Here is a 27,154-nt window from a genome sequence, read left to right as displayed (position 1 = left end):
GAAAGAGAGAGAGAGAGAGAACTCAGGATACACCCTTCCTCCTACAGGGGTCACAGGAAGGGAATTAACATCGAGGCCTTAATGTTAACTCAGAAATGTTAACACAGAAACTCAGACGTCCAGAGACAGATAAGGCAACCAAAGGCAGATCAGCGTGGTCCAGTGTCAGGCGCAGGTGAAGAAATGCAGGGGAAAAGAGACGCCAGGGCAGATTTCAGCAACAGACAGGGCACAGGGGAGGCCCCCCTCTTTCCCGGTCCCTCCTTCTCCGGTCACTCCTCCGGCCGCTGTCCCCTGCCCCGGCTCCCGGCCCGTGCGCACCGGCTCCCTCCAGGCCGCCGCTTCCCAGCTGTGACGCGGGAGCCGCCTTCACACCAATGGGGCGGCGGGGCCGGCGGGCCCTGCCCCTCCCCCAGGAAGGTGTGTCCCTGGTTTCCTCACCTGAAACTTCCGAGGAGAACCAGGTCCCTCCCTCCGGGCCGCGGGGAGGGGCTGCGCGGCGCGGGTGGGGCGGCTGGGGCGGCCAGGGCCTGCGCTGGGGACGGCCGGCCGGCGCCCGGGACCCGCGGGGACTCTGGGGCCGGGACAGCATGTGACACTGCCCAGGTGGGTCCCCTCCTCCCTCGCAGCTCCTGGCTCCGGGCGGGCGGCTGTAGAGCCCCGGCGGAGGTAAGGGAGGGACGCAAGGGACGGGAAACTAGGCCTTCACCCCGGGGCCAGCCCCAGCTGGGTCCCAGGGCGCAGGCTCCGGAAATGGGGGGCTGGGCAGATGGGCAGAGTTGGGGCGTGTGACTGAGTATCCTGGTCTGGAAGGGGAGGGGAGCTGGAGGAAATGCTGTGGCCTGAAAAATTCGCTTCCGGCCTGGTCCCCGCCTTGGAACTGGGCACCCTGCCCCGAGATGTTCCCCAGGCCACTAATAGGGCTCTTCCAAGTCTGGGAGTGGGGAAAGCTGACCCCATAAGGCATAACTGGGGCTCCGTTTGTGGACTATTTCCCACCTGTAGATATTTCATTGTCTCCTGTTTTCTGAACTAGGCCTGGGCCTGCCTTCACTCACCTTCCTGTGGATTCACACAGTGCACTGTGTGTGTCTTAGTACTTACCTGTCCCCTGCTGGCCAAGGTGCTTTCACCTTGAAAACGACTCCTGCCCTGGCCCCTTCCCTTTCTCACATCTGGGAAGTACCTCCAAACTTTCCTGTCAATCTCAATATTGCAATCTGAACTCGGGGAGGTGGGCAGGGAGCTGTTTAGAGGTGGGGGTGGGGGTGGGGTGAGGCTGTAGTTCTGAGCATCATTTAAAATTGCCTTCTAGCCAGACTGTCCTCACAGAGCTTGTCCTGATGCCACTTGATTTTCAGATCTCAGTCCCTCCTCTTCCTGGATCTTGGATTCCCAAGACAGATCTGCCCTCCTGTCTACCGCAGTGAACTCTGGCCAGGCTCTTGTCAGATTGAGGGACACGGGTGTGTCAAGCAGACAAGGGAGAGAGCAGAGAGAGGCTTTCTTTTCTAGCTTCTTTCCTCTGTGCTCCCTCCAGGGCATTCTGAGGCCCTGCATCCTTGGCCTACTCCAGAAATCCCAGCTCCTAGCTAACAGCTCCCAGTGTGGCCTTTCTCAGACTTCCTGTTTTAGCTACACTGGGGTGTGCAGAAGCTACTGGCCTAGGTCCTAGCAAAAGGGGGTTGTTTGTTGGCCAGTCTTTGGGCCTGAATCGGAAGCCATGTCTATGGAAGGGGTTCCTGGGGGGTGGGGCTGGGAGGAGGAAGGACATGGGTGTCAATTTTGAGTGAGACTGTCTCCGGGAGGAATGTGGGTCATTATCCTGGTAGGGGAGAGAGAGGTCAGGAGGCATGCAAGGGAATCCCTCTTATCAAACAAATACAGTGACTCAAAACATAGTCAAGAGTCTTCATGTATCATAGTCAAGGGGTCCCCAGAGTGTGTGGCTGCCCACAGTATGGTCTCTCTGAGGTTGTCTGTGGCCACATCAAGCATGGTGTCTGTGGGGCAATCGAGAAGATGTCATCTGTGGTGTCTGGAGTGGTCAGTCAGTGTGGTGTGGTCAAGAATGGGTCACTCACAGGGCTGTGGGTTGAATAAGAGCAGTGTTACTCAGGTGTCAGTGGTGTAGACCGAACAGGTGGCTCATAGCACCCGTTGGCTCACAACTCCCGGTGCCTGTGGAGTGAACAGGAGCTGGTCATTTACAGTGTCTGCAAGGTGGGCCAGAACAAGGGCACCCTCAGGAGCTATGCTGAGGACACAAAGAGGTCACTCACACATGATCTGTGTGGATAGCAGAGGGCCACTGTGGGCCCATGGGACATGTCAGCATTGCCACCAGTGATGTTCTTGTGAGCCCATCCAATCTGCAAGACAGTGGATGCTGAGGTATTTCAGACATTAGGCATAGATGAGAGATGTTCACTATGGTTTTCACTGAGATGCTGGGGCTTCCTAAAGTGGTCAGAACACATGTCTGTGCAGTTAGTGGTCCAGGTCGCTACTCTTATTTTCATATCATTGTAGCATTGGGGCAATCATGTCAGACACTGAGTAAAGGCATCCCTCTATGTGGGAGTTTCATTTTCTACATCAAAATGAGGACATATCTTCCAATTTGGGGGTATTTTCCTAATATAATAGTACAGACGACATAGTATAAATGCAGAAGTGTTGTAATTTGAGTATTTTAGTGATTTGTAGTGTGGGTCAGCGTATTTGAGACTGGTACTTGGAGTCACACAGAGCAGGCAGCGTGGGTTGGAAGGAGCAGTATGGTGGAGGTGGGGGGGGAGGGGGCTGTCTTTGAAATACAGTGTTATTTCTGCAGACTATAAACGGACAAGAGCCAAGGTGTTAGGGGGCTCTGGGGAGATACTGAGCTCTGTCATACATTGTGTTACAGGGTGACTTGCAGCTTTGTCTTTAAAGAAGTTCCATGTGGGACAGGGACAGCAAATGCACCATGTGTCTGGTCCAGGTGATGCCCTGCTCTGCCTTGGCCTGTGCTCAGTTAGTGAGATTCACCCCTGTGGAGAGGGGGTCAGGAGGCAGCTCCAACTCAGTGGGCAATGCAAAAACTCTCTCCTGATGTCTTTCTGTGAGTTAAACCATGCTTTGCAGATTTCCCTGAGCTTCGTCGTGTTCTAGGTTTGTGGTGCCTGATTGTAATAAAAGGACAGAATCAAGTATAGGGAATGGTGGCTGAGGCGGTGACCGCCAATTTTTCAGGTGGGTAAAGACTGTGTTAGAAATAGTGCCAGTGGCGCTGCAGGGGAGCAACGTGCATTGTGTCAGTAGAATGGAACTGAAGATGCCCAGGTAGCCCATGGTGCAGATAGACACAGCCTAAATACAGCAGATACAGCCTAAACACATGTACACCTTTGGAGACTGCTTGTTCTGAGGACGTGGTGGGTATGTGGGTACAAGGCCAGCACAATACAGATGTGGGGAAGAGGGCTACAGGTTTAGCTACACCGTCCCCTTGGGCAGGTGGGAGACAAGATTCACAAAGTGCTTACGCTGAGCAAGTACATTAAGTATATTGTTTAATGTGTGATTGAGAGAATGGGGTCACGTCACAGTATCACCCATAGTGATTATAGTATTTTGTCCTTAGGACTGGACATAGGGAGCAGATCTTGCTCTGTGTCAGTTAACTGGAAAAGGTTATAAAGGTCCTCTGCACAGGTGTGCTTATGTTAGACATGGTGGCTCTTTGCCCCGTATAGGTGGTATCTGTTTCTATGGGGTGGCCAGGAACTTGTCACACGCTTATCACATCTGCAGGGTGTCTAGGGACCTGCTTGTTTGGTTATGTCAGTCTGTATTGTGTGGAAACTGCAAGGGTGGCTCATTATGTGTGTGTGCACCCATGTGCGTGCACGTGCCTGTGGGTGCATGCTTGTGCCAGCATATGCCATATCTCAGTAGGACTGCAGGCATTTGGGGGGGGGGGGGGCTTCCACTTTAAGTCTGGACCAGACAAGAAGGGTGCAGGGCCAGGTGCAGCGGTGGATTCCATAGGCCCCAGAGGTCTTCTCCAGGCTGGTGACCTTCCAGCCTTCTTACACCTGGGCTTCCGGTTGCTTATAGTTGACTTGCCGGAAGACCTTGGTTTGAGTTCATCTCTACCAGTTGCTTAGGGAACCTGAGCAAGCATCTAGATGATCTGACCTTCAGTTTCCTCATCTGTAACTTAAGCAAAGTTTTCTGTCTGTCCCTAGAGGTCCTTCCAGCTCATAAGTCCTGTGCTTCTCTCTTACACTCTCTCTCTCTCAACAATAGTTCCAATCCCTAACATTTCTGTGACCCTTTGATTTAACAATGCACTTGTTACACTATCTTACTTAATTTTCATTAGAATTCTTTGCAAAGGAAGCATTTTATCCCCTTTATAAAGATAAGAAAATGGATGTTCAAATAAATTGATTTCCACAATTGTTTTTAAACCTGCAAGATACGAAACAGGCAGAACTAGAAATTGAACAACACTCTTTTAACTGCCTCCTTCCTTCCTTCATTTGCACAATATGTTGTCGTTGAGTGCCCACTAAGCTTCAGGTAGAGGGGACTGGACAGCTAATGTTGCGTTTTTTGCATCCTCATGAGAATAGATGTTCAGTATGTAACCAAAAGTGCAGCAAGTGTGAGCCAGTAGAGGCTTCTCTGGTGCGGGAGATGCTGATTCCAGGCCCAGGAGCAGCAGCCTGAAGGTGCTCAAGAGAGAGGGAGGTGAGCCGAAGGGACTGAGAGCAAGGCGTGGGGGGTGCTGACAGGTGATGAGGCTGTTGGAGAGGCAGGGGGACGCCAGGTTGAGGAGGACACCTAACCTATGCTGGATTATTTGGGTTTCATCCCAATGGCAGTTAGAGGCTACTGAAGATTTTAAATTGGAAGTGAGGCTTTTAAGACTCATTCAAGTGCAAGGTAGAGAATGCCTTGGAAAAGGGGTAGGAGAAGCTGTGTGGAGGTCAGTGGCCAGGCTGTGCCCAGGTGCAGTGGCCGGGCTGAGGACAGCAGCTGGCACCAGATCTAGCAGTGGATTTAGAGAAAAGTGGACAGACTTGAGGGATATTGAGGAGGTGGGGTCAGTAGGACTTGGTGACTAGATTAGATATGGGGAATGTGGGCCCAAAGAGAAGCAAGAATTTCATTCTGTAATTTAAAAATATTGAGCACTTAGTATGGGCCAGGTGTTGAGCTACGTATAGACACGTGAGCAGGACAGATGTAATTCTTGATCTTGTGAAGTTTACCACCTAAGATAGATGAGATAGATGATACATCGGAATACATGCTTAATTATATAATTATAATTGTGTAAATGCTACAAAGGGGAAGGAAAGCGGACTATAGTTTGTAAGTACTGCAAAGAGGAGTACAGTAGGGCAGTTAGAGGATGGGGGAGCTTAGGGGTTAAACCGGTAAGTCTCACATAACGAGAAAAGGAGCATTTCTAGTGTCAGATACGGACAGGGACCTCCAAGACAAGCATCCGTAGAGTCTCCTAACAACTTGATGAGTGTAGGGGAGGCAGGCAAGGTGGGAGGCTGTAAAGGCAGCAGGTGTGAACAGCTCCTTCTACAGGTTAGAAAAACACGAAAGGCACAAACCTGCTCCAATGCAGGCGGGATGGTCATAGCAGAGGTGCCAATGAGAGCATAGTTCCCGAAGGAAGGCTGGAGGAGGAGGTGCTTAGAGGGGGGACACCTGCACCGATGGAAGAGGAAAGATGGGGAGCGAATGCAGGTTGCTCCGAGTTGTAAGAAACTGAAGCAACTCCTCTCCGGTTTCTCAGTATTTTGCAAAATTTTTGCTGGAAGTGAGAGCAGGGCTGGGAAGGTCAAGGTTTTGAGGAGTTACGAGAAGAGTTCACAGGCTGTTGGGGAGAGAGAGAGCAGGGTAATGAGGGTGACACAGTTTTATGGTCCTGCTTGAGGCAGGTGGCCGCTGTGTCCTGCGGTTCTAATCTCACAAGTCCTCCTGCTTCACGGCAGCTGCCTCTCTAGTTGGAGACAAAGTTTTAATTAGTTACCGGGCTGTGCAAGACTGTAAAAAGGACAAGCACAGTCCAGGCCCCGTGTAAAGCTGGTGACACTGCACTTTGCCTCAGTTCTGGCTGTAATGACCAGATCTGTGTTGATCCCCCATTAGCAGACGAAGACAGATATCCCCGCAGACACCGCTTCTTGGGGCTGTTGGGCCTTGGGCGTGTCACTCACTTTCCGTGTCTGGGAGTTACATAGGGCTGAGTCACTCCTGGTGTCCAGAGAGTAGACGGGGAGAGACAATGTGACATAATACCAGCTCGAGTAATGACCACTGGAGCTCTTGGTGCCGAGGCTCTAATTCAGTCCCTGTCTACCTGCCTCTCCCACGAGACTACAGGCTCTACATGGACAGCATCTCCTTCACTACTGAAGGCCCCCCACCTGAAAGGGTCACTTGCTAAGTATTTATTAAATGAACAAATGAGCGACAAATTTATAGAAGCTATAGCTTATCTTGTTGAGTACCTTTTGTCCCAAAGAATGACTGTGTGGAACCAAAGAAATGTCCCCTCTTGTTCCTGAGAGGTAAAAGCAGACAAGGTGATAGAAACTGTTTTTTACCCTCTTTAGGAGTCAGCCCCGATGGAGGCTGAGGAGCCCCGACATGGAGCACTGGCTCCCACCTCTGCCGTAGCCGAATTCAGTGTTATCCCTGAAGCTCTCATGAGGATAAGCCAGAGCCCTGCCCTGAGGCCAGAAGCTCAGGAAGGCCAGGAGCCATCCTGTGAGTGGGCAGAGGAATGCAGACTCTTGGAGATGCAGCAGAGGGATGTAAGAGATGCCAGTGACTGTGCACCTGAGGCTCTGACCTCTTTCCCCAAGGCCGCCCCTGCGGATGTGGAGACTGACCAGGAGAACCTTATGACTGAGGCCTGGGCCACTCCAGAGTGCCAGGAGGCAGTGCCCCGGAGCTTGGCAGACAGACGGGCAAGGACACCAGCTCCCCCAGAGCCCTGGGCCGGCCCTGGCCAGGCCGAACATCAGGACACAGTCCCTGTGTCCAGCGAACTGAGTAGCCAATTGGAGGTGGCATTTAGACAAGCAGAAGAGAAAGAGGAAACATCTCCAGATGCCTCTGCTCAGGCCAGATGTTTGTCTTCCTGTGAGGAGCACCCTGCAGGGACCACCCCGCTGCAGGACTCTGAAAGTGGGCCCATCAGGCAGGGGCACGAGCTGCAGGAAAGTCAATGGGAAGAAGGGCTTGTGTATCTCCAGGAGGCTGAGGGGCTGGAGGAGCAGGGACAGGAGGAGGGCAGAGCCCTGGGAGGGGCTGTGTGTTCTAACAGGCTTCTAGGGGAGCAGGAACAGGATGGGGAGCAGGTTGATGGTACACAAAGGCAAAGGCAGGAGCAGATGCAAGATGAGAGGGTACTTGTGAAACTAGGAGAGAGGGAGGGGCTTGGTGGGGGACTGGGAGGTGTGGATGGTGATGAGTGGGAGGGACGGGCTCCAGGCCAGGAAGACCGGGAAGTGGGCGATCAGATGAAGAGGGTGTCGAGGGGGCCCGACGAGAGTGGGGTGGGTGCTCAGTGCCAGGAGAATCAAAGCTTAATGGGGAGATCAGTGAGTGTACCCGGAAGGCAGGAACATCAGGGTCTGCCAGGGAAACTGAGGCTGGAGGAAGAGGAGGAGGCGGAAGATTGGGATGGGGAGGGGTTGGGGGGAGTGGGAGGAGAGAGCAGTGCAGAGGAGGAGGAAGAGGCTGAGGGTCCTCCCACACCTGCTCTGGTGCCCCCCGAGGTCGCCTCTCCCTGGGACTTGTTTCCCATCTCCTGTGATGCCCTAGCCAGGCTTCCTGGGACTCAAGCCGAGCTTAGGGCTGAGGAGCTGTCTCCCGGAGCTCTGACGCCTCCCCCGGAGCCAGTGTGGTGTTCCCACCAGCCCAGTCCTTTACCTGGCTCCTTTTCCCCTGGGGGCTCCCCTGACCCAGAAACAGCTCAGGACCTCCAGCCAGAGGGATCTGAGCTGAGGATGGGGGCAGCACCCAGCGGGGTCATTGAGGTGGCCTCTGCCGGTGCACCTGAGACTTCTCCAAGGACACCAGATTCAGCTCCTTCCTCTTCTGCTGACGTCTCCCCCAGTGCAGCCACCTCAGCGGCTGCCAGCTCCCCGATTGCCATCCCCAGGACCAAGGCCTCCTTCGCTGCATATTCTCCGGAAACCACCGGAGCTGCTTTCTCAGCCGACACCCCGTCTCCCTGCGGGGCCTCTGAGACTCTCCCTGCAGCCCTCCACGGCTTCTCCTCCGTGGAGGCCACCATGGACCCGCGTGGCAGCTCCACCTGGGCCCCCCCTCAGAGCCCCCTCACCACGCCCGCAGGGGCCGTCCAGCACCTGCGCAGCAACTCCTTCCCCGGCTTGCACAGGACGCAGCTGGCTCCAGACCTGGACCTGGTGGAACGCTCGCTTTCCTTCTCTCATTCAGACTTGCCCCAGAGGCCCCCCAAACCTGCCATCTATGGCTCTGTGGCCCCAAGAAGGGACAGGAAGAGCAGCAGGGACTGCAGCGTTATTCTCGAATCCCCCATTTCACCACCCGCTCCTGGGCAGGACTCTCGAGACTTCGCCTCTGATCCACACGGGCCCAGCAGTACCCCTAGCAGCCAGCCGTGGGGCTCCCCACATCATCCAGCCTTTGCCCCAGGGTCTCCTGCCTACGGCTCTTCACCGCCCCCTGTCTTTGTAGACATGAGGCTGCATGAACCCCCACCCCCTGCTCCCCCAGAGAAGAGGCGCGCCCACCTCTCCATGGTGGAGAGAGACAGCCACCCTAGTGCGGTGGTCCCCACCCTGAGGCACTGTAGCTATCCTCCCCTAAATTTAGAGCTATATGGCCCCCCCAGGGGCCCACTTCCTAAAGTTCCTGACCCCCCTGTGGCAAGGCAGTACCGACCTCTGCCCTCTACCCCGGACGATCCCCACCATCCTCAGACCTCTTCCTCCCCCAGGCTGCGATACAACAAGCCATTACCCCCTACCCCTGATGTGTTCCAGCCCCACCATTCTCCTGTTTCTCATATTAGCCCGAGGAGCTACAGGCCTCTACCCCCTGTCCCTATCATAGATCCCCACCCCGAACCGCCCCCGTTACCCCCAAAGGCCAGGGGGAGGAACAGGAGCACTCAGGGAGCACTCATAAATTCAGGGGGTCAAGCCAAGCCAAGGCCTATTGGTCCAGAGTGGGTGGTCCCCAGTCCCCACACTGCCGGACGTACCTCCTGGCCCCCAGCCATGGGCCGATCATCAGACTCTTTGGCGTCCACCAGTTGGAGTAAGAGTGAAGTGTCCCCTGGCATAGCTTTCAGCAACCTGACTAGCCTTCCTAGTCCCTCTTCCCCAACCACCCCCTGGACTCCGGGGCTCCAGGGGCCCACCTCTGAGCCGGGGCTCTCAGAAGAGTCGGAGGCCCTGGCCAGGGGATCTCTGAGAAGAACAGTCCCCCAGGAAGGAGCCAATGGCCTGAGGAGGTTGGATCTAGGGCGAGCAAGGCAGCCTGAAAAACCCAGCCATCCCCACCTGGAGAAGGCGTCCAGCTGGCCCCACCGGCGGGACCCGGGGAGGCCGCCGCAGGGCAGCGGTGCACAGGCGGCCGCCCCTGGCGAGGGCTCCAGCAAGCACAAGGGCTGGCATCGGCAAGGCCTGCGCAGACCTTCCATCCTTCCCGAGGGCCCTTCAGGTGAGCCAGGGGTGCTCATCGGACCGAGCTTTCCGCAGCTTTACCGCCTCATCCACCTGCTGTCCCCAGGGCTCCTCCTGTTCCCCTGCTGGCGCCACTCACCAGTGTCCAGCCCCAGCACAGAGGGAAACCCTTGGAAGCCTCTCAGCTCACCGCGATGCTATTCCTTCTTCCGTCCATCTCCCACTGTCACCCAACCATGCTGTTCTTTTATTGTGTATCTTTTCCCCAAGGTTGTTCTGGACACCCTCCCCCCACCCCCAAACACACCCCACTTTCCAGTTACCAACACCTGTCTGATGTCCCCATGGTAGAGAAGACGTGACGTCCTCTACTTGTCCAGTTTACATTCCGGCACGAGGATGTGTTTGTACCTGGCAGGAGTGTCCGCAGGTGCTTCCTGCTTTGGCCCTTCCCCCCTCACACTTTCCCAGCTGCCTGCATCGCACACTCTAGGTCTTACCTTCTTCGGCTATCTCTGAATGTCCCTCTGACCCCTCAGTTACTTCACCCATTTCCCTTTGCAGATGCAAGAGGTCCAGCCACTGAAAAGTCCCCTGGCCCTTCAGACACCATTGTTTTTCGGTGAGTCACCCTCTCTCCCAACAGGCACACTGTACTCTTTTTTTCTTAGGATACTGAGATTTCTATTAGCTGACACAGGTTCTGGGGCCCTATCTCTTCCAGGTGGAAGGAGGGAAAGGGACAGACACCAGGATTCCAGGGGGAGCCCTTTGATCAGCCTGGTCTTGTTATCCGAGTCCTAGTTTTCCAACCCCCCAGGCCCGTTGGCCATGACCCAAACCCCCTGTAAAAGTTCCATGTGACATCCAAAGAAGCTCCAAACTACCCCAAGTGGGTCAGGCGACAACATTCTTCTCCAGGGGCCTTGGCCTGAACATCCCAGGGCACGTCCCAGAGGTTAGAGATTAGCCCGTCCACAGTTGCCTGGGGCTCCTCAGAACCTAGTGGCCAGCAGGCACCCCAAGCTCTTCTTTGCTCCACAGGGAGAAAAAGCCAAAGGAGGCAATGGGAGGCTTCTCAAGACGCTGCTCGAAGCTCATCAACTCCTGTGAGTATCTCGAAACAGAATGTAGCTGCACACAGGTGCTCTACCCAGGCCTAGAGAGGGTCTCATGGCTGTAACAGTGGGGAGGGGATACCTACAGGCGAGAAAGTTGCCAGGAGATCCAGAAGCATTCTGGTGGCTTTGTCTCTAACTCCCTCCCTCCCCTGCTTCTTCCCCCGCCACAGCTCAGCTGCTTTATCAGGAGTACAGCGATGTGGTTCTGAACAAGGAGATCCAAAGCCAGCAGCGGCTGGACAACCTGGCGGAGGCCCCTGGGCCCGCCTCCCCCCGGCAGCCCCGGAAGGCTCTGGTGTCCTCAGAGTCCTACCTGCAGCGCCTCTCCATGGCCTCCAGGAGCTCCCTCTGGCAGGAGATCCCTGTGGTGCGCAATAGCACCGTGCTGCTCTCCATGACCCATGAAGACCAAAAGCTGCAGGAGGTACCCAGCAGGCCAGGGCAGGGCAGGGAGAGGGATATAGGAGGGAGGGCCCCCATCCTCACCATGACCACACACCTGTGCATGCCCCAGCTATCAGTCATCTTCACTCTGCTGGACTTGAGTCGATCTCAGAAGGTCGCCACCAGCCTGCCCCTTCACTTCTCATGCCATGGCCATTTCCTACCACCCAGTATTGGTTCAGACTCATACACAGCGGCCATGCCTCCAAATTTGTTGGGAGACTGTGGAGTTAATCCCATCACTACTGCTTCAGGCTAGACTAAAATTTCCCTTTCAGCCAGGGTTTCAGGCTCCGCTGAAGATTTCCTCTTCAGCCAGGGCACATACAGGGGCTTTTTGTTGGGTCCCTTGAAGACTGGGTGCCCCTTGCACCTGTCCTGTGTTCCATTGGACCCATAGAAGCTTTTGAATGGCCATCAGTCTCTGCTTGGCCCTTACTCCCAATGGCAAGACTGTAGTAGAGGCTGTTTGTCTGATGCTATTACCGTTAGTGGGTTTCGCATGGAGAGCTTCTCTGGCAACCAACCTGAAATACACCTTTCTTCCCAGGAAGACAGTGTGGCACAATGGAAAGGTGCCCTGGAGCAGTGTTTACGTACTTAGGTTCCAGAGTAAATGACCTGGCAGCCCACTGTAGTATTTCCTAGCTATTTAACTCTGGCCAAATGACTTGCTCTTGCAAAGCTTCTGTTTCCTCATTTGTAAAACTGCTTTGCAAAGAGGTACTGGGAGAATTTTTTTAAAAAAAGAAAAGAAAGATAAGTTGCTAATATGTAGTAATCATGCAAAACATAATCAGGCAAGCTGGGTTTGAAGCCTGGCTTCAGCATTTACCAGCTCTGTAACCTCAGGCAAGTTATATAACTGCTCAGTCTCAGTTTCCTCATCTGAAAATTGAGGATAATGAATGCCTACCTTCCAGGTTGCTGTGCGGTTTAAGTGAAATAACACGTATCTGGCTATAAACATAGTGTGTGGTATGTGGTTTGCTATGTAGAGTGCTGGGCTCTCCCCTTCAGAGGTGGGGAGGAAAAAGCATGTGGGCCAAAAGACTTGTGGATAAACTGCTTTTACCGGGTCAAACAGAGGCAGGTGTGCATTTTAGGATTTTTGAGGCTCAGACTTGGAGACCCTGCTCTGACCTCAACTTTTAAAGCTCTTGGAGGGTACTTAGGAAATCACTGCTCTGCCCTGTAATTGTGGACTTAGCAGTGGGATGAGGTCTGAAGCCGAGCTGTCTTCTACCGCCTCCAGCACACTCGCGGGTCCACCGCGGCTCCCAGGCCAGCCGGCCTCATGTCTCTGAGAAGCCGAGCCTCTGCGTTCATAAGCACATGTTTCTTTCATAAAACAGCACTTCTGGGGGCTACGAAATGCTCTCACTGACTCCATTTCTCTTGACTGTCACATCTTTGTCAGGTGGGGTCACTATCCTTGCACAAAAAGACAAGAAAACCGGTCCAGAGAGGGTAAATGAGCCACCCAGAGTCATATAGTAAGAAGTCACAGGTACAAGTGAACCTTGGGAGTTCTCCGCTCAGGAGTGACTCCATCACTTTCCCAGTTACTGGACTCAGAATGGAGGCATTAGCCGTGACTCTTTCAGCTCTTTCAGACCCATTCCTAGCACATAACCGGGTTCTTCCAGTGTCCCTCCATCTCTCACCTGGACTCACTAAGGCAGTTTCCTAACATGGCTCTCTTGCCCCTTCTAGCCTTTTCTCCACATTGTGCTTAGACATACATTGATGATCGAGTTATTCCTCTATGTAGAAACTCTTTGTTTCCCCGTGGTCTCTGGCCCAAACTCTCTTACCTTGTTTACACAATCCTCCAGGCCTCCACCGGTCTGCCTCTCTGGCTTCATCTCCTGCCACTACTATAGCACATGGTTCCGAAACGCTCAGTTTAAGTTTCTGGGAAGCATCTTTTTTCTCTCACCCGTGGGGCCTGCACACATTCCTCCCTTGGCTTTGGTGCTCTTTCCTTCTCCCCAGTATCAGCTTAGGTTCCCGTGCGATGGTGGGCGACAGAGGGATCCGTCTTGGTCACCACTCTACCCCTAAAACATACACCAGGGACTCAAAAAGTGTTTTTTTTAATCTTCCTCCTCCCCAACTCCTAGGCCAAGTTTGAGCTAATTGTGTCGGAGGCCTCCTACCTGCGCAGCCTGAACGTGGCTGTGGACCACTTCCAGCACTCAGCCCAGCTCCGTGCCATCCTCTCTAACCAGGAGCAGCAGTGGCTCTTCTCCCGCCTCCAGGACGTGCGTGACGTCAGCGCCACGTAAGATCCTGTATCCCTGGGGCCACTCACTCAGCCCCAAGGTCTTCATCCTGTCAACCTTCCCTTGGGGTTTCTCTCCACTGCTCCCTCCCTGACTGCCAGTGGCCGCGGGGAGAGGGAGGGAAAAGAGGAGGAGGGGCGGTGGATGTATAGAGCCACTGGTGGATGAACAAATGACTGAGAAGTGCCTCCTGGGTTGAGTTTCGGATGAACTGTGTGCATGCAGGGCATTGGAGATGAGACTGGGAAGCATCTAAAGGTTAGAAAACCAGAACATGTTACAAAAAAGGAACAAGAAATGGAATATTAGGACCTGAGAGTGAGATCAGGGAAAACTAGGAGCAGCCTCGGAGAGGACTCTAGTGCAGAGCAGGGGCCCAGAGCTGAGCGCAGTCGATAGGAGTTAGTTACTAATGGAGACATCACAGGCTCGAGGGACAGCAGGGCTCAGCCAGCAGCTCACGTGAAGCCCAGGGGTCTCACGAGACCTGTTTGAACTCGCTCAGGTTCCTTTCAGACCTGGAGGAGAACTTCGAGAACAACATCTTCACCTTCCACGTGTGTGATGTCGTCCTGAACCATGCCTCCCACTTCCGCAGGGTGTACCTGCCTTACGTCACCAACCAGACCTACCAGGAGCGCACCTTCCAGAATCTGCTGTGAGACCTGACCCCGTTCATCCCCATGTGGGGTGGGCGGGACATGACCTTGTACCCAAACTACAACCCCCAACCCAGAGTGCTGTCCCCAAAGCATGTTTCCTTGTGCCTGCTCCCAGATCTCAAGGCCCACCTGCCCTTTGCAGTGAGAGGCCCTCAGCCATTATGTCTGTGCCCTGTCTGGCTCCATGTCACCAGATCCCACCACTCCTCCCTGACCCAGAGATGTCTCACTGTGCATGTTTCACCATGTCCCCACATTCCCCACCCCTCCTCACTTGGCTCACTGTCTGCACAGGGCTTCCAACAGCAATTTTCGCGAGGTCCTGGAGAAGCTGGAGAGTGACCCTGTCTGCCAGCGCCTGTCCCTCAAGTCCTTCCTGATCCTGCCTTTCCAGCGCATCACCCGCCTCAAACTGCTGCTCCAGGTACAGGCCCCACCTAGGACTCTCCCCTCATCTCAAAGGGGGCCCTCCTGTGCTGCCCCATACCCCGTGGACAATGGGCATTTCCCCACCACCCACACCCTTCTTTCTCAGGGTGAATTTGCTACTAAAATTGTGTTCCTGGACCTTTCCGTTAGCCCACCCCCATCCTCTCTTCCTGTTTCCCATCCCTCATCCATCTAGCTGCTCTACTCTCTGTTCTATAGAACATTCTGAAGAGAACACAGCCTGGGTCCTCAGAGGAAGCGGAGGCCACAAAGGCGCACCACGCCCTGGAGGAGGTAGGCAGCTCCCACTTCCCCTCACAGAGAGGTCTTCTGGGCCCAGGTCCACAACCACGGCTGATGGGAAATCCCAGGCACCTCCTATATCCACCAAACCTCCCTCCACACCCATAGCCTCCTCTCCCGCCCAAAGGACGCTGCAGCCAATCTCCAGATTCCATCTTTTCGCTTGGCTCAGGAATGCTAACCCTGTCATACCAAGTCTACCAGGGTCCCAAAACTTCAACCAGATGCTGCCTTCATGCAGTGTGGGCCTGTAGAAAGACCCGCTGTCACAACTACTGATTTCCAGATTCCTTGTAGGGGCTCAGAGGTCAAACCTCTGACCTAGTGCTCTTCCTCTCTCCTCACCCTGCCCTGCGCAGCTGATCCGGGACTGCAACAACAATGTCCAGAGAATGCGCCGGACAGAGGAGCTCATCTACCTGAGCCAGAAGTTTGAGTTCGAGTGCAAAGTGAGTCTCGGCATGTCAGCAGGTCACCTGCTAACACAGAGCTCTCCTGCTCTCACCATGCCAGTCTCTAGCCTCACGTCTGCACGCCTTTGTTCTGTCCAGTTTCTGGGGTGCCTGAGTGCCTACTTCCTTCTCCATGATACCCCGTTAAGTGAAAAGGGGGAGATGCAGAACTGTGTGTATTACCTTTGGTGGAAAAGTAGGAGGGTGCAAATCTGTATATGCGTTTGCTTGTGTGTATATAAAGAAACTGAAAGGGAGACATAAGAAAGGACAGGGTCTCCCGAGGGGCAGAGAGTGCACTTGGGAACTGGGCAGACGAGAGAGAATTTATCAGTGAAAGTCTTTATAAAGACGTGTATCTGGTGCTTCAACCAGTCAATATTTTATGGTCTCCATTCTAGTGTAGCCACAGAGATATAAAATTGAATCCAAAACTAGGGCCAAAGTTTCCCATCCAAATGCAGATCTGCAGTAGACATTTAAATTCCAGCTCAGAGCAGATACCATTCTTATCTCCCCAAGAGAGGGACCATCCCTTGTCTACATATCGATCATAGTTTCTACCCTTATCTTTGCCCAAATTCCAGCTCCAAGCAGATTCTACCTAGTTCTTAATCTCATTTGCACATGTGATCCCAGCTGCTCCTCTCACGTCTCTGGTTATAATCAAAGAAAGAACCGATGTGGGAACTGCCCAACCTTCTAATTTCTGAGACACACACACATGCTGTTCCCTGCCTTCTTTCATCACATGCCCTAGCTGGGCTTGTCACGTCTCCTTCAGTTCAGGTTTCTAGGGCTGAGCTTTCTCACATGGTCACTATTCGAGTTGGACCGTAGGCACCTTCCATGGCCTGAGTTGTGCACATGGGAGCTGGACCACAGTAGACACTGGTGGTTGGTTGGGGGGTCCACAGAGAAGCAGAGTCTGAGAGGTACGTCATGAGCAAGCGGGAAGATGTGGAAGAGCTGATTGTCAGTGGAGCTTACGGGGAGGGGGCATGGTGAGGAGGGCAGGACCAAGAGGAGCCTCACTTTGGTCCTGCGTGTGACTATGCCTTCTTGCCCTCCCTTGCCCTGCAGATCTTCCCGCTCATTTCACAGTCACGCTGGCTGGTAAAGAGTGGAGAGCTGACTGCGCTGGAGTTCAGCGTCTCCCCGGGGCTGCGAAGGAAGCTGAACACGCGCCCGATCCATCTGCATCTCTTCAACGACTGCCTGTTGCTGTCTCGGCCCCGAGAGTCAGTGACTGGAATGGGAGGCCAGAGCACCAGGGGGAAGTAGGGGAGGCCAGAGGCAGGACAACAAGGGATAGAGAGGGGACGTGTCCCTAAAGGAACCCTTCTCAATGGCCCAACCTGTGAAGTCAGGTTGTGGCACAGGTCGTGGCACAGAGAAGAGAAAGAAAGATCCAAAGCAAAAAAGGGGATCCCACCAAATTATGTCACAAGATCACACGGCAAGACCTGTACCATGTTATAGACACAGAGCAAAATGCAGCAAATCAGCTATTGCGTTCTCAATTGGTCACTCTGTGGTTTCTCTGGGCCATGCTCAGCCTGCTAGCCTAAAGATACTTAACCAATTCCAGATCCTAACTCTTTGGTCCAAAGGGACTTAGAAAATTTATATTGGTTCTGTCTGCAACTCTTTAAAGTGGTGAAGTATCCATGAGACTAGATATGTGGTTTGCCAAGCTAGTGACAGATCCCTGGGGACCCTGGAGCTATCACCCTGAGAGCAAGTTAGCATCATGGTATGGCTTTAGGAGAATTTGCAGGCTACAGATGCCAAAGACAGACACTTGGAATCCAGAGATCTGAAGGTGGATGAGGTATGACAATGCTAGATCTGGTTGAAAAGCCTTGTACTTTGCAGGGGCAGCCGATTCCTGGTGTTTGACCACGCTCCCTTCTCCTCCATCCGGGGGGAAAAGTGTGAAATGAAGCTCCATGGACCTCACAAAAACCTCTTCCGGCTCTTCCTGCTGCACAACACACAGGGCACCCAGGCTGAGTTCCTGTTCAGCACGGAGACTCAGTGAGATGGGGCTGGCAGAGGAGCTGGGGGATGGGGCACGGCAGCCTGGGAAGGAAGTGGGACCAAGGCAGGAATGTGTCCAATAAACAGCCACAGCACTGTTGAGTCCATGCTAGACCTGAGAGCATCCACAGAGAAACCCAAACTCCTGGCGCTAATAGGCACCTGCAGGAGATTGGGGTGGGTGAGGGCATATCTTCGTATCTACCGTATTCCCTTTAGTCTGGAAGGACAAAGCCTGTGAGTTACCAGAAAGGAGATGGACAGGTGTGGAGTCACTAGAGTCAGGTTACTGACATCCATGAGCGAGTGCCCATGTGTGCCAGCCAGAAATCCCCGTTCCCCATGCTGGTGCACCTGTGTGAATGGGACAAGCACTGGGTGCCTCGGGCCTTCCTTGTCCCATCTTCCAACCCAGTCCTGTGTCGAGCAGAAATCCATAGTGTTGAGAACTTCAATGTACTCATAATAATAATTGAAAAATACATTCACACATAGAGAACATGTTGGAGAATATTAAAAAATAATAGCTATAAAATCTGGTACACTGGGCCAGTAATAATGAGTAGCTACAAGATGATACCTTTTGGTGATGTTATAAAAGATACGTGAAATCTTTCCTTGAAAAAGAATTGCCATGATACCTAATAGTGTGAGGCTCCTCATGTTTCAACTTTTCAGTACTGTCCCTGGGAAGACCTTCCAGGGTGGGATCAATAGTGCTGTGTTCACGGGGCAGAGGGCCTGGTGCAGGATTCTGGATGCACAGTATCACCCACACCAAGTAATCAGACACGGCCTCACGGCCTTTGCTTGGTGCTTTGGGCCACATCTTCCTGGAACAGTGGCAGTGCCAGCTCTCAGTTACTCTGGCGTGTTTGGAAGCCAAGGCTAAGATAATGCAAAAACCTTTAGATGATCACAAAATTAGGCTAGGATGATATTACACAATAAAAATTAGGAGATAGAGCTCCCCGATCTAATTATTATCATAGAATGATTTTTATCTCTGAGACATTTAATAGAAAGGAGGTGGGCAGAGGAGTGTCAAGAATTATGCAAAGTGACAGAGGGGAATCTAAACTGAGATAAACATTTAGCTTAGTACAGTTCCCAAAATGGAAAATGCACCTGTTTCTAACTATTGACTTTATGTCCCCACTTGAAAGATATGAGATGCCACTGACAGGATAAACTTGGAAAGTGAAGGAAAAATTAAAGGTTGGCTAGACATTAACATCCAATTCAAGGTCCTGTCCTGTTCCCAGCCAAGCAGGGTCCCGCCGGCTTTTGCCCTAGACAGCACTGAGCTAGATAGGTTCTTCCCACAGCCACATTTGTTCCCATTGCTGCCCCTCGTCCCACCGCTAGTGCTGCCTCTGAAGCAGTGCCCCTCTGCTTTTTCAGGAGTGAAAAGCTTCGCTGGATCTCCGCCTTGGCCATGCCCAGAGAGGAGCTGGACCTTCTGGAGTGTTGCGGTGAGTGAGAGTCTGAGACGAAGAGGAAATGGCAGGGTCAGAAGTCTCCTTCAGAGGCAGGAGTTGAGAGGGCCGGGTGGTAACTCAGGGAGGCTTCTGTTTAGTGTGTTTGTCCAGAATTTCAGGGCTGAAGACTGGCCACTGGAGGCTAACCACCTGAGATGCATCTGCTTAAAGCTGCCCACCACCATGGCAATGCCTCATCCCCATGCCATCCCTACCTGGGGCAATAGTTTGCCCTTTTTAAATATTTGGCCCCTTAAGTCTATCCTGTTATTTTTTTGCCTGGATGTCACTTGCTTGAAGGTCTTAGGGGAACTAGGGGGAGGAAGCAGGGCTGGAGTGGGAGTTGTGAGACAATGGCCCAACAGTTTTGTCTTATTAAGCACACCCTGTCCCATATAGGATGACCTGAGACCACTGCCCTACCCCAGGCTTCCAGGCTCTCACAGGTAGCCCCAAGTAATGAGTGTGTCTGCATTCACACTAGGACTGGAGTCCTATAAGGACTGGTCTCCTATAAGCCCCACCGTTGTCCACCAGCAAGGATTCCCTAATCCATATGGAAAAGGAACTGAATTCGAAGGAAGACTGGAGCTCCGTTGACTCAAAAGAACAAACAAATACAAGGAAGTGTGGGAAAGGAAGTAGGGGAAGCGGGCTGCAGACTGAGTACTGCTACCTGGCCCACCTTCCATCCTGCCGCTGGGCTTCAGTCCACAGGCTGGGGGGACAGCGGATCATTCCTCCTCCGCTGTGACCTTGTGGGCGGCGTAGGGTGGCTCTGGAAGAAGTGTGGGTCATTAGGCACGTTCTGTTCCTCTCTGAGGACACCGGTGCAGTTAGAAAGGAGAAAGGGCAGTAAACCCGCGGGAGACGGATGCTTGTGGGTCAGGAGTACTCTGAGAGTATTAATCTCAAGCTTCAAAACTGGAGGAATTTCCCCCAATTCACAATATAGAAATAAGGGAAATCCAGAATTATCTCAAGAATCTTCTTGGTCAACCCAGTCATGTGCCGGTGAGGAAACTGAGGCTGAAGGGGATTGAGCGCCTTCTTAGATTGGACCTGGGACCCCACCAGTTAAGTCTCCTCGGGGGTCACATCGAGTACCGGGGGAAAAACGCAGAATGAGATAGAAACTCGGGTTTTACAACCTCTTTGCAGAGTCAACCAGGCCGGGGTTACCTGGTCTTGCCTAGCCCGAGACCGTCAGTTTTGAAGGAGTTCAGAATCCACTAAGGACCGAGTCGGGAAGCTTCCAGAGGGAAGATGGGTCTGGAGTGTTTGTAATACTGAGGCACTAAAGGTGTGCCCTGTGTAGTTTTCCATTCAGGTTCCCCAGAGAAACAGAATTTTTGGTTCATTTCAATTCTGGCATTTCTAGTTCCTGGTCAACCATTTCGTTCCCTGGTAAAGATGAGGACTTTGCCAGTGGTCTCTTGTCTGTAACTTTCACAAGCCCAGCCTTTTCCCATCCAAGTCCTCCCAGCCTCCCCTGCAGTTCCTGACCCCTGTCCCAGTCGCTTGCCTCTCACCTCTCTCCACACTCGTCTGTTCCAGACTCCCCGCAAGTGCAGTGCCTTCGAGCCTACAAGCCCCGAGAGAACGACGAGCTGGCTCTGGAGAAGGCAGACGTGGTGATGGTGACTCAGCAAAGCAGCGATGGTAAGGCAGAATGCTCGAGGGGCAGGCTGGCGCTGCAGGCGCGACACTGTAGATGGGCGTATTCTCTTCCCAGGGCTGCGGTAACAAAGTGCCACAAATTGGGTGGTATAAAACAATAGAAATGTATTCTCTCATGGGTTTGGAGGTCGTAAGTCCAAAACCAAAGTGTTGGCAGGGCCATGCTCCCTCTCCAGCCTCCAGCTTTCTCCCAGCTCTGGTAGCTCTAGGTATTCCTTGGCTTGTGGCAGTGTAACTCCAGTCTCTACCTCTGTCTTCCTTCTGTGTGTGTGTCCTAATTTCCCTCTTTAAGGATACCTGGTACATTGGATTAATGGCCCACCTTACTTAAGCCTGAGCTCATCTTTTTTTTTTTTTTTTAAATATATCTTTATTGGTTTCAGAGAGAGGAAAGGAGAGGGGGAGAGAGAGAAACATCAATGATGAGAGAGTCATTGATTGGCTGCCTCCTGCATGCCCCTGACTGGAGATTGAGCCCGCAACCTGGGCATGTGCCCTGACCAGGAATCGAACCCCAATCGCCTGGATCCTAGGTCGACGCTCAACCGCTGAGCCAAGCCCCGCTGGGCTGAGCTCATCTTAACTTGACTAATTACATCTGCATCAACCCTGTTCCCAAATAAGGTCTCATTCTGAGGTATTTGGGGGTTAGGACTTTTTTTTTCTTTTTAAAAAATATATCTTTATTGACTTCAGTGAGAGGAAGGGAGGGAGACAGAGATAGATAGAAACATCAATGATGAGTCATTGATTGGTTGCCTCCTGCTTGCCCCAGACTGGGGATCGAGCCTGCAACCCAGGCATGTGCCCTGACCTGGAATCGAACTGCGATCTCCTAGATCCTACGTCGGTGCTCAACCGCTGAGCCATGCCCAGCTGGGCTAGGGTTAGGACTTCAACGTATATTTTGGGGGAGCACAATTCAATCCATGAGAGTGGAGAAAGAACACTGAGTAGGCAGCTTAGACTTGGCCAGACCTAGAGCAGCAAGGTGAGTGCCCGGGGAGGTAGGTGTCCCATACCCTGGGGGCTCACCAGTCCATTCAGCCTTATGATTCAGAAATGTTTCCGGGAAGGAGGTTCAGGGGAAATGATGGCAAGTGTCTTCCAGATAATTCTTCTTCCCACCCACCCTGTGCCCATAGGCTGGCTGGAGGGCATGCGACTCTCAGATGGGGAGCGAGGCTGGTTTCCTGTGCAGCAGGTGGAGTTCATTTCCAACCCAGAGGCCCGTGCACGGAACCTGAAGGAAGCCCAGCGAGTCAAGACGGCCAAGCTACAGCTTGTGGAAAAGCAGACCTAGCTATTCTCTGGAAGGGCTCCCTGAGCTTAAGGACAAGATGTTCTTGGAGAGGGCTGGCCCCACAACCCTGCAACAGAGGCCTTCTATGGGCCAAGAGCTGGACCTTCTGAGAGCCCAAAGACAAAATCCAGTCATCAGTTGCTAGATCCCTGCCTCCTGTTTTGTTCCTTGTGCTTGGTCGGGGACTCTGAGGGACTTTGCACCGGACTCTGGAAACCTGTTCTCATAGGAAATGGGACCAGTGGGGCCTACGCCAAAGAACTTTACTTCTACCGTATAGTACTTAAGCATTCTCTGCCCCCAGAGTGCAGGTTCAGTTTCTGTCGTGGCCATATGTTAGAATCTGACCTCAGTCCACACTGGTTGGAGAGGTTTAAGGGGGTTAACACGTCAGATGGGAGCATCAACCTGGTGACCTCTGAGGTATCTTCCAACCCTAACGATTTTCCATGATTGTTGGTATGAGGTAGTGCATGCATCTCTGGGACCTGCTGATGGCGATGTGAGGGGGATGCTCTCTCACGCTAATAAACTTGGCACTACTCGAACGTTTTCTCCTGAGACTCTTGAGCACTGGGTGGGGTTCAGAACATGGAGTCCCAGGGGGCTTCCAGGTGTCATGAAAGACGAAGATAGAGCCTAGGCCATGGTATCTGTCAAATCTTGCTTTGTGACTCCCAAGAATTTAGGCAGTTTCTCTGCTTGGTATGGTCTGAGAGGTTGTATAAGAAATTAGGAGGAAGGGAGAAAAAGGGACATCTATAATATTTTAAACAAAAATAAAATTTAAAAAAAAAGAAAAGGAAGGAATTGATGGGTCATAAAAATGTTAAATTCAAACTTCTCTTTTTACTAAACTGTAAGGTATAGGCTAGTTGGAGTGGATTTGGAAATCCTTCTCAGACCATTCATGATTTTATATTTTGATTTGAATTAGTGTGAAGGTATCTTCCCGGCTGTTTCATCCTGTTTGTGAAAAGCAGTACAGCGTAATGAAAAGAGTCGTAGGATCCAAGTCAAGAGACCCATACTCCAGTCCCCACACCGCCATGATTCAGCCTGCGCATGTCTCAGTCTCTTCAAATGTAAAATGCAGGCTTGGACCAAGTAACTCTGAAGTCCCGTCCAGCTCTACAGTGTGTGATTGTCTAGCTCCAATCAGATCCCCCTTCTCAGCTGAAGAGCATCACTCTTTACTTTTTCCCTCACATAGAGCCTCATACAGCACCTGCACAGCCATTGTCTAAGCTGGGCCATTACAGTCCTTTCCTGGACAGTCTGTGCCTCTGCTTTGGCTTTGGGAGGGCTCAGCAGGAAAACTGCGTTGCAGCTTTGTACAAAGGTGAGAGTCATGCTACACCCCATTCTATATCCAGCTAATGATGACATGACCTGATAGCATCACTTTTCATAACACATTTTGTTTTCAGTCCATCCAGAAATGTAAGCTGGCTTGCTTAATTTTTAGAAAAGTTATCCCTATCGTAATTAAGATAGGGCTAATAGTACTTTATCCTAAACAGGTTGACACTACTAAACAATCTAAAATGGGATGGTTTTAGAAAAGTTCTATTGAGGTTTTTCACTATTTTCATAAAGCCAGCTTTTTGTTAATATATCATATATTAATATGTATATATTATATGTAAATTAACTGGTTTTTCTTAACAGCAATAACAATAATTATAATCTTAATTTTATTTGTTCAAACCAATATTTGAATAGTGGCCTTATGACTCAAACAGAGGCATATCCAGCCTTAGATTTTCCAGCCAAATTTTCCCAGAGAGGTAAAATACTAACTTCTGAATGATATACATGCAAATAATCTTTTTAATTGAATGACTGCTTCTTTGTCTGAAGTTGCTAAGGCTTTCTGAGCACCGGTGAAGCCAACTTCTGAAAGGCTGAAACCCTCTTCAGGTATTTAATATGAGTTTGTTTAATTGGGTCATTCTCATCTGTGATATTAAAAGACAATAGGTTTCTACCTGTCTTTAGGTCCTTGGTGTTAAAAGAAAAATGAAAAACAGACTAACAAAACTTATATGAGTCATCTCAGCTGAATTGCTAAATTTTCTATACCTTGGGTTTCACAGAACTGGGTCCAGGCCCAATCATTGTCCCTTCCGCAGATTTCCAGAATCTTACTCAACTTAATTCTTTAATTCTGATCAGCCTCATTGTCTTAGAAAAAGCAATTTCTTACCAGACATTGTGAAAACAACAACCATTAGCCAACATTTTTCTGACAGAACTGCTTTTGAGGCCTATACGAATATACAGGGCTTTGTTGGGTTTTTAAACAAAACTATGCACACGGTAGTGTCTTCAGGAGATAACAACCCTTTTTATGGCCCCTTTGCTGACTTGTAATGAGGTTGGGGTGTAAAACCATATGGATATCTGTGAACCGTTTCCTCTGTGCACTGGACTACACTGGACCTCCATCACTTTTGCCTCCTCCAGATTTTTACTGGGCACAACTTGCTCTGTTGTGGTTATTTATAATGATTTTAATAAGATCAGCCTACATGTTAGTGTCAGGAAGGCTGACAGGTAAAGATGTGTTTACTTCCCTTAATTTAGTTTTCCATCTCTTAAACAACCTCTATATCCATGATGCAAATAAAATGGATTTCAGTTCTATGATGACTGATTTTTGTTTAATTAGCCTTTGGGATAGAAGTTGTTTAAAAGTCTTTGAAAATCTAAAGAAATTCCATTCCCTGGCTCTCTCCTGTCACACATACATTTACCCACTGATATAACCCAATTTCCTTCTGGACCCCATGTCACTCTACCCAGAGCAGTCTGTGTGCTTTTAAATGTTTAGTGGTGCTTTCCTCATTGTAGCCTCTTCTTGTTAATGAGACCAAATTAGGAGTCCAGGATTTCGATAGAGTTGCCCTTTACAGACACTGTTCCTCACCCACCTGCCCCAGGACACATCGCGGAACCTGGTGTGTGCTTGTTCGAGGTTTTCAGTCTGTTCATAACTATCTCAGGGTGCGGGGAGGGGTTGGCTCCATCACTAATACAGCTGGGTGACTCGGGAGCCCAATGGCTATAAAGGTGACTCAAGAGCTGCCTGCTGTTTAATGCAATCGCCTGACTCTGAAATCAGGTGTGCAGAGGGGCCAAAGGTTACTAGTCAACCAGCTAAAGAGCTAAAGAGAAACTGATGGCCAAACCCAGGCATGATTCAAACGCCCTGAGAGCATTCTCTTTAAATAGCCTCCGACCCCTTCTTCCTACCCGCCCATTTCAAATTGCAGTGACGCAGTAGACATTTCTCCAGCCTCTCCTTCGGAAGAGATTCAGGCCACGCGCCCACTGAGTCTGCAGAGCTCCCAGGGACAGAAGACAGGCTGCGGTCACCAGGAAGACAGACACAGACGCAGGGCGCGTGGTGAGTGGACGGTGGCTTGTTCCTCTGGGCTGGTGAACGGGCTTGTGTGGGGGAGGTAGGGAGCTGGGTCGGTGTTGCTGTGAAGGTCTGAGCTGGTGCCGGAGCTCCCAGGGAGGGACTACTGATCCCTGCTGCTTGGTGAGTGAGTCATGGGCCTGAGGGCAGAGCCTGCTAAGGGAGGGGCCCAGTCTGGCCCACAAAGTCCTCCTGGAGCACCAGCGAGCAGATAAATATTTTCCTGGCAGTTATCTGAGCATTTCATGGAGGCAACTACCTCTGAACAATGCAATGGAAATTCAGTGGAGTGGGAGTCGGGTCAGTTTACAGCACTGAATGAGAGGGACCACAGACCAAGGGGTTCTGGGACACCAGGGAGAAAGTTCAGACTCTCCTGGAAAGGGTGGCTGGGAGTGATGGACCATGGGTACTGCAGTAGAGTCCACAAGTCCAGCCAGAGGGATTTCCGCCACCTCAGAAGCAGATGGTCTCTGGGAGAAAAGGGAAATGCAGACGGCAGAGAAAGGCTGGACTCTTGCATGGGGCTCATCCAGCCAGTTTTAGAGTGTTTTCCTATTGAGACCCACTTGGTGGGGATGAGAGATTCATCCCCTGTTGGGGGCAGCAGAACCCTAAAGGTGTTTGTGTCTAACACCCTCACTTGTCACGGTGGAGCCTGGAGAGGGGAGACAGTTTGCGTGATGTCACACAGCCAGTGAGTTATAAACTGCAATTTACAACAGCCCGGTGTTCACCAATAGGGTTTAAGCGGGTGACCTGCTGAGTTTGTTGAAGGTGACTTGCCATAAATTATTAAGATTGAGTCGACACAACATGGATAGGCAGATCATTTTTGAGAGTGTGGGAGGAGCAGGTGGTGAGACTTGTGGAATTGTTAATAAGCAGGCTTTGGCGATAGAATTGAGCATGGCCAGGCAACCGACTGGAAACACACAGAAGGTGTGGCTTGGCCTCAAAGAAATGAGGAGTGTCTGGAGTGTGTGTGCGTGTGCTCATGCCTGTGTATGTGCGCCTGCGTGTATGTGCACGTGTGTGAGTGTGTGTGTATGTGAAGGGGTGGCTGTTTAGCTTTCGGGCTGGAGAGGACTAGAGGGTCTTTACTAGAGGAAGGAATTTATGCAGAGACTGGGCTTCCTCCTTGAAATGAAGCAATTTGGGCGTTAACAAAAGGGGAAATAAGAGGAAAGAGGGCATTTCCAGTTGAAAATCAAGGTAAATGGGTGTGTAAAATAACGGCAGCCCTTTAAACTGGTTCTGGGGACAATCTTTAGTTCATGGGGTATAAGAATGCACTCAATTTCACCAGTTCAAATAATTAATCATTACAGGAAGTAACAGAAAAGTCCAACAAAAGCAAATAACGGGCGAGGAGGTATGATGAAGGCGCGGGCAACCTGGATGCTTGGACACGGAGAGGCTTAGTGTTGCTGATAGCTCGGAAGGGGCCACATTCCCCGCCGGCTCTAGGGAGGTGGTGGGCGAGGGTGCCAGGCTGGGAGGGCACACTGCCGAGGATGCAGTGGAAGGGACCGCAGGACGGCAACAGGGTGAGAGTGCACTGGAAGGGACCGAGGAATCTCCAGTCTCTGTGGGTGGAAATTCCACTCCCAGATAATACAACTCCGGCAGGAGGAATGTACCTGATGCAAGTAGACCAGAGTGATGAGACTAAGAGCCAGATAACCGGGGGAAGCTACAAATGCAGGCGAAGCCCGAATGCTGAGGCCGCAACCGGCACCTCTGGACTCCCTTTACCTGTAAGTCATGCTCCCAGATGCCTGGGCTCTAACACCCGTCAGTTTGACATTGTCTCCTGC

The 27,154-nt window shown here is 51.7% G+C and overlaps 1 protein-coding gene across 2 annotated transcripts; it reads left to right on the top strand.

Annotated features, from left to right (window-relative positions):
• The first annotated feature begins 520 nt into the window (after positions 1–520).
• On the top strand, positions 521–22,678 carry ARHGEF5 (Rho guanine nucleotide exchange factor 5). Of its 2 annotated transcripts, none has more exons than XM_081147405.1 (15): positions 521–606; positions 6,633–9,738; positions 10,266–10,323; positions 10,746–10,810; positions 10,993–11,246; positions 13,393–13,553; positions 14,060–14,212; positions 14,511–14,640; positions 14,865–14,939; positions 15,308–15,397; positions 16,484–16,641; positions 17,279–17,440; positions 18,848–18,918; positions 20,482–20,586; positions 21,750–22,678. In XM_081147405.1, exons 2-15 carry the CDS (start codon positions 6,645–6,647, stop codon positions 21,905–21,907), a joined length of 4,734 nt encoding a protein of 1,577 aa, XP_081003531.1. In that variant the 5' UTR covers positions 521–606; positions 6,633–6,644; the 3' UTR covers positions 21,908–22,678. The 2 variants fall into 2 exon arrangements, with proteins under 2 accessions (XP_081003531.1, XP_081003532.1); XM_081147406.1 differs by lacking the exon at positions 521–606 and adding an exon at positions 612–669.
• The last annotated feature ends 4,476 nt before the right edge of the window (positions 22,679–27,154 follow it).

This window comes from Miniopterus schreibersii (assembly GCF_964146895.1).
Source record: "Miniopterus schreibersii genome assembly, chromosome: 9".
Taxonomy (NCBI): Eukaryota; Metazoa; Chordata; class Mammalia; order Chiroptera; family Miniopteridae; genus Miniopterus; species Miniopterus schreibersii.
Note: the sequence above shows the minus strand (reverse complement) of the source record. Positions and strands in the feature narration are given on the sequence as shown.

Excerpts from the sequence above, each read along its gene's own strand:
- ARHGEF5 (XM_081147405.1), top strand. The coding sequence starts at position 6,645 with ATGGAGGCTGAGGAGCCCCGACATGGAGCACTGGCTCCCACCTCTGCC. Across the intron at positions 16,642-17,278 it reads TTGCTGTCTCGGCCCCGAGA|GGGCAGCCGATTCCTGGTGT; the intron begins GTCAGTGACTGG and ends TGTACTTTGCAG. Across the intron at positions 20,587-21,749 it reads GACTCAGCAAAGCAGCGATG|GCTGGCTGGAGGGCATGCGA; the intron begins GTAAGGCAGAAT and ends CTGTGCCCATAG.